This window comes from Galleria mellonella, unplaced genomic scaffold (assembly GCF_026898425.1).
Source record: "Galleria mellonella isolate WM207_F2 unplaced genomic scaffold, CSIRO_AGI_GalMel_v1 utg65, whole genome shotgun sequence".
In the NCBI taxonomy this organism is placed as follows: domain Eukaryota; kingdom Metazoa; phylum Arthropoda; class Insecta; order Lepidoptera; family Pyralidae; genus Galleria; species Galleria mellonella.
Window position 1 is genome coordinate 10,808,317 of NW_026442138.1, and position 10,757 is coordinate 10,819,073.

A 10,757-nucleotide genomic window follows, 5' to 3' on the forward strand; every position below is an offset into this window, starting at 1 on the left:
TACATACACGTCTTTTAAAAGTAAAAGAGTAGTAGTATAGTGTTGACTGTTAGGTGCTCAGTATTTATTCGCAGTTTGGGTGTCAATCCGATCTATTATCGATTTTATTATTATTATATTATTGATCCGAGCAATGATCTATAAATTTGCTTAAAGATACCTTATTTAGAGGACGTGTCGCTACATGTGTGTTTTACAGAACTTCTAATAATAATAGAACTCAACCTTTAAATATTGGCAGTCGCACATATACTAATGGTAACAAAATAATTCTAATAATTTACCAGAGGGAGACTTTGTACAAAAGTCGATTGCTTGGGTACCTCTGTCCCATTCGTGTTTCAACCGTGAAGCAGCTGTGTTTGCATGGCTGTGTTTCGGTTTGAAGGGTGGGATATGGCGTAAATTTACAGGGCACAGAGGAATAACACCTGAGTCCTCAGGAATGGCAACGCATGGGGGTATCATGGGTGAAACAGTACACTCTGTTATGTCCATGGTACTGCTCATGTCTATAGACGATGGTTACCACTTTCCATCAGGTGGGCCGTCAGCTTGTTTGTCATTCTAAGTTGTATAAAAAAAAAATCGACTATTGAGTAAATTTTATTTCGAAAAAAAAAAACGGTATAATTTTATCTTAATTTTATTTTAATCTTATCTTGCATAATCGTAATAAAACTAATATAAACGGACAATGGTATAAAACATTTGAAAACTACTGGGCCAATTCAATAATAACAAGTGGAACTCTGCTGCAAGAAAAAAATATGAATAGCCTTTTTTACGCCTTCTAAACATGGCCCATACATGTTACATAATTTTTTTTTACTGCCACGAATACAGAGATGGGAGTTCAAGCAGCCGCAGCCGTTCCTCCGCACGCGGGAATTCCTCTGGCAGGAGGGGCACACCGCCTTCCGCACTCAGGAGGAGGCCGCCGAGGAAGTACTGCTCATACTTGGTAAGACTGATTGTAAATACATAATTTATTTTAAAGTTATACACAAGTATGTATGTATGTATATTATTATGTGTATGTTTATTTTATATTTAAATAATTATCGTATTAACTATTATAGGTTTTGGTCGTAAAACCGAAAGCCGAAACCTTGTATAATATGAATGAAACCATATTACGCCGACCACAAATAGGATAAGAGCAGGAAACAAAAACATTAAATGGGCATTTTTGTTATTTCATTTAAAATTTTATGAAATGAAAATAAATTTAATTTGCAACGAAATGAAATAAATTTATTTTTTAATGTTAACACAAGGTTGTTTATTCCCGTAAAGATTTGTACGCGCGCGTCTACGAAGAGTTACTCGCTATACCGGTGGTGAAAGGTCGTAAGACGGAAAAGGAGAAGTTTGCCGGTGGCGATTACACCACCACCGTGGAAGCGTATATACCGGCCAGTGGCAGAGCCATACAGGTAAAGTATTTAAAATTATTTATACGCCCGTCTGTGTCTTACTTATTTGCCATAAAAAAAATCTTAACATTTCTTATAGGAATCGGATTAAAAAATAATAATCTACAGTGGCACAAAGTTTTTATACCGACTTCAAAAAGAAGGAAGTTTTCAATTTGATCGTATTTTTTGTTGTTGTGTATGTCGGCGTGGCATCTTCTTGTACATGATTTTGATGTTGACGCGGAGTGCAGAGGGCTCCTCTTCTCTCTTCCGTGTAATCCATACTCATAGTACAGACATTACTTAGTGTGCCACTAGATGGCGCTAATTTATTTAATTTGCAACTCCAGGGTGCAACGAGTCATCACTTGGGTCAGAACTTCTCGAAGATGTTCGAGATTGTTTACGACGATCCCGAGACGCAGGAAAAAGCGTACGTGTACCAGAACTCATGGGGTCTTACCACCAGAACGATAGGTATTTTGATATTTTGTTATATAAAGTGATCTCATTCTCCTCGACTTTTCACTAATATTATAAATTACGCAATATTTTATTAGATAATATTTTAAGTTGTTAACAATATTTAATTATACATAAATAAATTATATACTAATATGATTTATTTATACTTTATTGCACATACTAAAAAAATATTCTATATACTATTAAAATATATCTTCAAAAGGGGGTTAAAGAGGTTTCTTCAGGGTTGGCAACGCGCGCGTAATACCTCTGGTATTGCAGGCGTTCATAGGCTACGGTAACTGCTTATTATCAGGTGGGCCGTATGCTTATTTGCCATGTCAATGATATAAAAAAATATGACAGTGGAAACCAAATGTGTAAATGTGTAAATTTATCTTATCATTTTTTTTTATTTGTGTGTAAGTATTATTACTTTGAAAGTGTTAAGTTTCTCGCGGGTTCTTTTCTTAGAAGAATTATGAAAGTATTGAATATTTAAAAATATTTCGCTTGCGATAGGGTTTGTTCGAATAACGCTTTTTTTTATACAACTTAGAATGGCAAACAAGCTGACGGCCCACCTGTTGGAAAGTGGTAACCGTCGCCTATAGACATGAGCAGACTAACCAACCAAAAAAACCGACGCTTTTCAAGATATATCAATTTTGTCATCAAAATTATCTTTAAACAAAATTTTCTTGTGTGTTATGATACACGATAACATATTACTAATGAGTATTTATATTAGTATATTATTATTGAGTATTTAGAAGAAAGACCGGTGTGCCCACTCCAAAAGTCTGGTGCCCTCCCCGGAATGCACGTTTTAGATATTTATTTTAAATTATATTAATTTAATTAATTTGACACGCGCAGTTTTGTAAAAACATGTTTGAGAATATATATGCGTTTTGTTAAAGAACGTTTTTTTTTAAGCTCCTTTCCCCTTTAAAGTAATCTTAAATACGACAACGCGCGATAATTAACTGATTTTAATTGTTCTTTTTTTAATCTAAAGGATTTATTTCCGTGGAGGTGGTTATATCACATTTGTCAATGAGGCTTCTTGATGATACCTAAATATGTTTTTTACCAGGTGTACTAATATTGGTTCACGGCGACGACAGAGGGTTAGTGTTGCCTCCCCGCGTTGCTGAAATACAAATCATAGTGGTACCATGCGGTATTACGGCGTCCAGTACGCAGGAGGAGAGGAAGAAGCTGATAGACTCTTGCAAGGAGTTAGTGAACGATTTCGTTGCTGCTGGCATCAGGGCGGAAGGCGACTATAGGGACAATTACTCACCGGGCTGGAAATTCAACCATTGGGAATTAAAGGTATTTCAACCGACTTAAAAAGATGGAGATTATCAATTCGGTTGTTTTTTTTTTAATTATGTTTGTTACCTGATAATTCCGATAGTTATAAACCTATTCGGAAAATTCCTTTTTTTATTTGAAAGTATATACTTACAGATTGATTCCATAGATATGTTATAATTGTTTTATATATTTGACGATGAAGAGTTTTGCTAACAGTTGCCACACTTGGCTGGCGAGTTAGCAACCGCGGTTAGGTTTTGGTGTTGTTCTAAGTGGGACACTGCTGTCCATCACTTGACCATAAGTTCCTTTAGTTGCTTCTTACGACACCCACGGGAAAGGAAGGGGTGGCCTATTCTATGCCAGGACCACGCGACCTTGTGAAAATTTGAGCATTTTCTACCTGCTTACAAAAAAAAAAGTATTTAATATTTCTTTCAGACGTCTAGTACACTATGTGTACATTTCAAGGGTTCAAGTTGTGCTTATTCTGGGACTAAACACTGTGTGTTATATTTTTGTATGCTACTTAGAATGGCAAACAAGCTGATGGCTCACCTGATGGAAAGTGGCCGACTGTCGGCATACTATTTCGCCCATAATACCCCCGTTGTTGCGTTGCCATTCCAAAGGACTAAAGTGTTATACCTCTGTACCCATTGATCCAGTTGTATTCATGTAAAAGTGTAACGCAATGGACGCCCGTGGTTCAGGATCGTTCCTTATGGCAGTTATAGGGAAGGCCTCTGTTCAGCAGTGGACGGATAATTGCTGATATGACGATAATTTATATAAATTTTAAATTTTCAAAATGTTTTTTTAATGGCTGAAAATGGAATGGTAACCCCGCCCGCGTTATCGGTATACACCGACGAGGCACCAGTGGAAGATGATAGGTGAGAATGAATGCAGATCAGTTGGTCCACCATGATGAATTCGACAAGAATTAAATATGATGGTTTCCAGGGGGAACCACGTGGAAGTCGACCTGAGAGGGTATATTGCTAGTAATGGGGTCTAATAGCCCCATTAATAACATATAACAATACTTCCCCCCCCCCTCCTAGTTTTACAATATTTGGAGCAATAACGTTCTAAGGACATTTAAAAAATATATTCTATGGTCATAAGTAAAAATAATATAATTTCAGGGCGTGCCGGTACGTGTGGAACTGGGCCCCAAGGACTTGGCGCGTGAGGAGTTGGTGGCGGTGCGACGCCTCACCGGTGAAAAGATCACCATGAAGCGCGCTACCGCCGCCGCCGAGCTGGTCGCGCTGCTGGACAGGACCCACCAGGAAATGTTCACCAAGTAAGATTTTTTTTGTAACACTGGGAGAATGCGGCTAGCATAATGATAAGTGACTACTACCGTCTATAAGCATCCGCAACATTGAGGAGTTGCAGGTGTACTGCTAGTCGTTTAAAAAAATATGCTCTTGAAAGGGTCTACGATGTAGTATCAATTCGGAATGACCGCTGCTGGGAGTTGATATAATGATAATTTTATCAAATTAAAAACGCGGTTCAAGTTTCAACTGTAATGTTTGTTCTGTTTTTATCTAATGTTATGCAGTTTTATCAATCTTATTTTTATTCTTTTTATTTCAATAAAAATATTGAAATTAGAATTTTGTTCTTTGTTGCTTGTATTATTTAAAATGCCATATAGTACCACAGTATTATAAGGGTATTTTTTGTTATGTCCACATGACCTAATATATAAATATATGTAGTAATTTGTCGAGTATAACATAATAATTATCTTTGTACCAGACAACAGTAGTTTCAGTACAAATTTATAAGAACAGAATAGAGTATCAGAGCATTAATAATTGAAATAATAATTCGGAAATACAATTACTTTTTTCATATTTTTTGAAAATATTGTCACTTTAATTTTTTTTTTCAATACAGAGCATTGAAGGATCGCAATGAACGACTGTCGTTAGTGAACAAATGGGAGGACTTCACTTCGGCGTTAGACCGCAAACATATATTGCTGGCGCCCTTCTGTGGTATTACATCGTGCGAGGACAAGATCAAAGCCGACAGTGAGAGGTAAGTACTGGCAAAACAAACCTAAAAATGGTATTATATGATTATTTTTATATTATATATATTCATAATTTTCCTGCCCTTTTGCCTATTTTTTTTTTGATGGGTGAAAATGGTATGGTAACCCCGCCTGCGCTAACGGGATACCAGCGAAGAGTGATAGATGAGAATGAAAACAGGCCAGTTAGCCCATCATGATGAATTCATCAGGAATTAACCATGATAGTTTCCAAGGAGAACCGCGAGGAGATCAACCTGGTTGGGTATATTGCTAGCAATGAGATTCTCAACCCCCATTACTAACAATCCCTTTCCCCTCTATCTATTGTAGTTAATAGGTATAATATAGGAGTTTTGTTTTCACAAATATATCTATATATTTTCAAGAAATAAATAAATTGTAATTTGTAAATTTAAAAGATTAATAATATAGTTATCACATTTGTTATATAGGAAAGAAGAGGACGAAACCGAAGAAATTAAAGGCCCGGCCATGGGTGCGAAGTCCCTCTGCATACCGTTCTTGCAGCCGCGCGACCTTCTCCCGTCCGACCGCTGCATACATCCCAATTGCGACAGAAAGCCACAATATTTTACGCTATTCGGACGTAGCTACTAATTCATCATTATATTTATATAATAAAACTAATTAAACAAATTTTGTACTGAATAAATTAATCTACAGTTATAATATAGTTTTTTTTTATCATATCTAGAAAATAAGGAATATACAAATATCGCTTGTTTCGTATATCTATTGTAGTTTTTTTTTGCTGGGTGAAAATAGTATGGTAACCCCGCCTGCGCTAACGGGATACGCTGGCGGAGCACCAGTGAAGGGTGATAGATGAGAATGAAAATAGGCCAGTTAGCACATCATGATGAATTCGTCAGGAATTAACCATGATAGTTTCCAGGGAGAACCGCGAGGAGGTCGATCTGGTTGGGTATATTGCTAGCAATAGGATTCTCAGTCTCCATTACTAACAATCCCTTTCCCTCCTATCTATTGTAGTTAATAGGTATAATGTAGGAGGACCCCCCACTACATAAAGTGACGACCTCAAATACATTGTAGGGAGTCAATGAATGCAGGTGGTTTAGGACCGTTCCTTATGGCAATTTATGGGGGAGGCTTGTATTCAGCAGTTGACAGATAATGGCTGAAATAATGATAATAATAGATATATTAGGCATCTTGCGCCGAGAGTGTAATATTAAAGTCTTAGTATACTTTCTATAGCCCGTTGTACAAAATAGAATATTGTGATTCTCTTAGTTTTTTTTTATCAAACTTAGAATGGTAAATAAGCTGACAGCCCACCTGATGTAAAATGGTAATCATCAGCTATAAACATGACCAATACCATGGATATAACAGAGTATACTGTGTCGCTCTTGATACTCCTCATGCAGAATTATTCCTGAAAACTAAGGTGTTTTGCTTCTATACCCTGTAATTTCACCACCATATCACACTTTTCAACTACAAATGAAAGTCATTCAAACATGATTGCTTCACAGCAAAAACACAAATAGGACAGAGATAGCCAAGCAAATGACTTTTGTACAGTACCTTATCAAAAAATTCATTGCCCTTATCAAAAAATTATATGAGGGATTGTTTTTTTTTAATATCTACTATGCACAGACACTATCTGTTTACAGTTTTATTACATTAGTAAGTTTTATAATAAACTGTATATTATTGTATTTTAAACATTTAATAACCTACTTGATAATTTGTTATAACAAAGACTTTTATTTAATGAAAATAAAATTATAAATCTATAATAAAATTCATTATAATATATTAATATAAAATTTTTGAAACATTTAATTTTTTTTTTAATTTTATAAAATTTACAGTTAACTCAACAGTTACTATTGTTTAAATTTTTGTAAAGTCTCTTCTAATAATTGAATTCTTTTCTTCTTCTCATTCAGCACTTGTACAAACTTTCCATACAATGTTTCTTCTATGGATGTTTTCATATTTACAAAATCTTTCAATTCTTGCTTGTATCTGTTCAAGTCTTTAGTGATATTTTCATTATACTTGTTGCATTCCATAATTGTTAACTTTAGATCTCTATTACTTTTTAAGAGATGGTCTAACAATGAGTCTATGCTTTCAGTTTGTTCATCACGATACATTGGTACAGAACCATCTTTCCTGTGAGCATCTTCAAACTTTTTTTTCCAATAAAAAGTTGCAGTTTTCTCCTTTTCTTGAACAATAAAATCATATAAGAACCTATCACATCCTTCCAGAGCTTCTCTGATATTTGTTATATATTCTTCTTCATCTAAATCTATACGATTTCTCTGTTGCTCTGCAAATTCTCTAGAAAATCTACCTGACCAACTGCTGTTTGCATGAAAAATTTTTATATTAAATAAATCAAATTCATTATTTTCCATCCATTGTACCTTCAGATATAGAAATAGTCCATTAGCATTTATTTTAGATATTACTGTGCTAGGTTTAGTTGATTCCATTTCTTACTAATAAATTAAGTACTTTTTATTTTATTGTGTATAAATAAATGCTGAAAAGAAAAAAATAGTAATTAAATTTTTAGAGAAAAAAATTATATGCATTTGAAAAGTAAAAGTAATTAAAAAACGCATAATTAAAGTAATAAATACTAATTAATATAATTAAAGCAATTTTTGTTCAGAAGTTTGAAAGCTAGTCTAGTTTCCAAAATTACTTAGTCAACGTCTGTATTAATCTAGTATTGAAACTTTTAACGAAATTCACAAATATACATGTATGTTAAACATTTAAGAAAATAGGCCGTACTTTAAATAGAAATAAATTTAATGTTGTTTTGAATGCAAATTCGAAAAGCTTTACTGATAATTTGTTTGTCATTTTGATAACATAAAATACAGATTATAGAGACAATCATGTCATATCTAAAATATGTCAAATAAATTGTCAAATTTCAAGCATTCGATTTTGACTGATTGACAATAGCAACATTATAAAATTTCTGTATTTGACTTTGGTCTGTCAACTTCTGTATTATATTTATTTTTTTGTAATACAATTTTTATTTCTCTTGTTCTTATTATAATATTAGTAATTATAAATAAAAAATGAGCGGAAGTGAAGATAGCGATGACAATTTTATGCCCGAACAAAGTGTTGACGATGAAAGAGTGAGTACACGTGTTTATAATAAACAGTAACATTATCTAACCTACTATAGAGGGGACTAATGGTCCCACCACTAGCAAGCCCTGTCAGGTTGACCTTTGCGCGGTTTTCCCTGGAAACTATTGTAATTAATACTTGTTACATTCGTCACGATGGGCTAACTAACCTGCTGTCATGCTCATCTATCATTTCTCACTGGTGCCCCGCCACCACCCGTCACCATTCCATTCTCATCCATTAAAAAAAATCTATAGTAATGTTTGATTGATTAATTTAATTTCTTTTTAAATAGACATCTATCAGAGCTGAATTATCCTCGCTTTCTTTCGAAGAGCTGCAGAAGTTGAAAGAAAAAATTGGCGCTAAAGTGTACAAGGAAGCATTGTTTGGTAAAAATGACAAAAAGAAACCAGACGGACCTAGGATATTCAAGAGAGAGAATAAAAATAGACCAAGGGAGATGAGTTCAAAAAAACCTGTGCCTATGTTCGATGTACCTAAAATCAAGAAGAGAGAAGTTCGTGACCCACGGTATGTGGATGTTTTAAAAATATTTTATTAATGATTGATTATTGTGTGTTTGTTTCTTATTCGTTGGTGACTTAACATTGTGTTTGGGATGGAATATATATATATATATATATATATATATATATATATATATATATATCAATATATACATATTTATATATATGAATATGTCATGGACAAAAACTGGTACCTGATAAAATAAATGTTTGTGTGAATGTGAATGTGAAGAAGACTCTATTTTCCATGCTTGTCTCTCTCATAAGTAATTTTATTTGTGTTTATATAATATAATAAGTGTTTTTATTTGTTTTGTATGGTTAACACTTTCCATCAGGTGGGCTAGTTTATTTTAAATTGCATAAAAAAAATTTACACACCTGACTGCCTTGGAAACCTCTGAATATAAATATTCATTTATAGACTTTAGTGTTGCAAGGTTTATGGTTTATAAAGTATGTTCAGATAACTTAGGTTATTCAGTTATACATATTTTATATAAATTCTCAGCTATATACAATAAAAATCCATTAAGAAGTTACAAACAGTAATTTATACCACATTTTAACATTATAAACATCTTACTTAGACACCATCACTAAACCACCATACATATATCAACTTGTAGTCAATTTTATGTTATGAGAGTTAGGCACCATGGATGTCACAGTATATTCTGTGATATTTATGATTCTGTTTTTATCTGTATATGATGATTGCCATTTTCCATCAGAGGTTGACGGTTTGTTTTTCATTCTTAGGTTTAGCCAACCAAAAAATAAAAAATATGACATAATATTATATGACAGTAAGTAACATGACAATACTTTTTTTTCATACAGATTTGACCCCCTCTGTGGTGAGTTTGACAAAAAACAATTCTCACAAAACTACAATTTCTTATCTGACATACGAATGAAGGATATCAAGAAAATAAGAGCAGAGCTTAAACAAACAACAGATCCGGAGCAAGAGAAGAAATTACGTAGGCTGCTACAGAGATTAAATGACCAGCATAAAGCTAGCAAGAAGAAGAAGGAAGAGGATGCGTCAGCTAAGAGAGAGAAAACTCATGTTGTGCAAGAGTTTAAGGATGGAAGACAACCTCACTTTAAGAATAAGTGTAAGTTAATATTTTTATTAATCATGTGACTGCTGATGAATTACTGGAAGGTGATTGGCTAATAGTGAAAGGTGCTTGGACAAACTAACCATATGATACCTATGGTGTTGCATGCATTTGTAAACTATGGTAACATTTTACCATCAGTATGCTAATATTTATAATGTACTATACAAATATATATATTTTATTTGAGATAAAATGGATCCCATTTTGTCAGTAAAAGGCTCAAAATTGTTATTAAAAAATAATAATAATACATACTAATAAAACAAAATGTTTTTAATAAAATATGTACTAGAAAGGAGTATAACAATAACTTAAAATATGTTTGTTACAGCTGAAAGGCGAGTTGAAGCATTAGTCCAGCAATATGAAGATCTAAAGAAGGAGGGCACTGGAAGGATCCAGCGGCATCTCAAACGCAGACAACAAAAGCTAAAGAAACGTTCACATAAAGCGCCCACTGGTGTTAGTTGACTGCAATAAATGTTGATTTATAAGTACCACAGAGTCTTATTATTGTTTTACTAGTTTTTATATATAAATTTGTTTGAGTAACCGTGATATATTGATTGACCAAGATGAAAAACAACCTGCCCTCCATTTCGAATTCTGTTTATGATAAATTTCGTTAAAAAATGAATGATCTTATTTGAATAGGAGC

General features: G+C 33.6%; 3 protein-coding genes across 5 annotated transcripts in view; 2 read left to right on the plus strand and 1 right to left on the minus strand.

Moving 5' to 3' along the window:
* LOC113510506 (bifunctional glutamate/proline--tRNA ligase) overlaps positions 1–5,961 on the plus strand; it is a 60,187-nt gene extending 54,226 nt beyond the window's left edge. For both annotated transcript variants that reach the window (XM_052900763.1, XM_052900764.1), the window contains exons 26-32: positions 847–964; positions 1,300–1,439; positions 1,772–1,898; positions 2,986–3,227; positions 4,364–4,524; positions 5,130–5,273; positions 5,724–5,961. In XM_052900763.1, the coding sequence (XP_052756723.1) occupies positions 847–964; positions 1,300–1,439; positions 1,772–1,898; positions 2,986–3,227; positions 4,364–4,524; positions 5,130–5,273; positions 5,724–5,889 (1,098 nt within the window). In that variant the 3' untranslated portion in view covers positions 5,890–5,961. The remainder of the gene's footprint in view (positions 1–846; positions 965–1,299; positions 1,440–1,771; positions 1,899–2,985; positions 3,228–4,363; positions 4,525–5,129; positions 5,274–5,723) is intronic.
* A 1,098-nt stretch (positions 5,962–7,059) lies between these two features.
* LOC113511399 (DNA repair protein XRCC4-like) lies at positions 7,060–8,199 on the minus strand. 2 transcript variants are annotated; one of them, XM_026895026.3, is made up of 2 exons: positions 8,080–8,199; positions 7,060–7,822 (listed from the first exon to the last, which is right to left on the minus strand). In XM_026895026.3, the coding sequence occupies exon 2, from the start codon at positions 7,770–7,772 to the stop codon at positions 7,155–7,157; it is 618 nt and encodes a 205-aa protein (XP_026750827.2). In that variant the 5' UTR covers positions 7,773–7,822; positions 8,080–8,199; the 3' UTR covers positions 7,060–7,154. The 2 variants fall into 2 exon arrangements, with proteins under 2 accessions (XP_026750827.2, XP_031769674.2); XM_031913814.2 differs by having other exon boundaries at positions 7,988–8,129.
* A 49-nt stretch (positions 8,200–8,248) lies between these two features.
* On the plus strand, positions 8,249–10,596 carry LOC113511398 (ribosomal RNA processing protein 36 homolog). The gene is made up of 4 exons (XM_026895025.2): positions 8,249–8,441; positions 8,732–8,970; positions 9,810–10,090; positions 10,431–10,596. The coding sequence occupies exons 1-4, from the start codon at positions 8,379–8,381 to the stop codon at positions 10,568–10,570; spliced, it is 723 nt and encodes a 240-aa protein (XP_026750826.2). The 5' UTR covers positions 8,249–8,378; the 3' UTR covers positions 10,571–10,596.
* Positions 10,597–10,757: the final 161 nt, after the last annotated feature.

Bases quoted from the DNA above. Each gene is read 5' to 3' on its own strand.
- LOC113511399 (XM_026895026.3), bottom strand. From the start codon at position 7,772: ATGGAATCAACTAAACCTAGCACAGTAATATCTAAAATAAATGCTAAT.
- LOC113511398 (XM_026895025.2), top strand. From the start codon at position 8,379: ATGAGCGGAAGTGAAGATAGCGATGACAATTTTATGCCCGAACAAAGT. The intron at 8,971-9,809 runs GTATGTGGATGT...TTTTTCATACAG, and splicing joins AGAGAAGTTCGTGACCCACG to ATTTGACCCCCTCTGTGGTG. The intron at 10,091-10,430 runs GTAAGTTAATAT...TGTTTGTTACAG, and splicing joins ACCTCACTTTAAGAATAAGT to CTGAAAGGCGAGTTGAAGCA.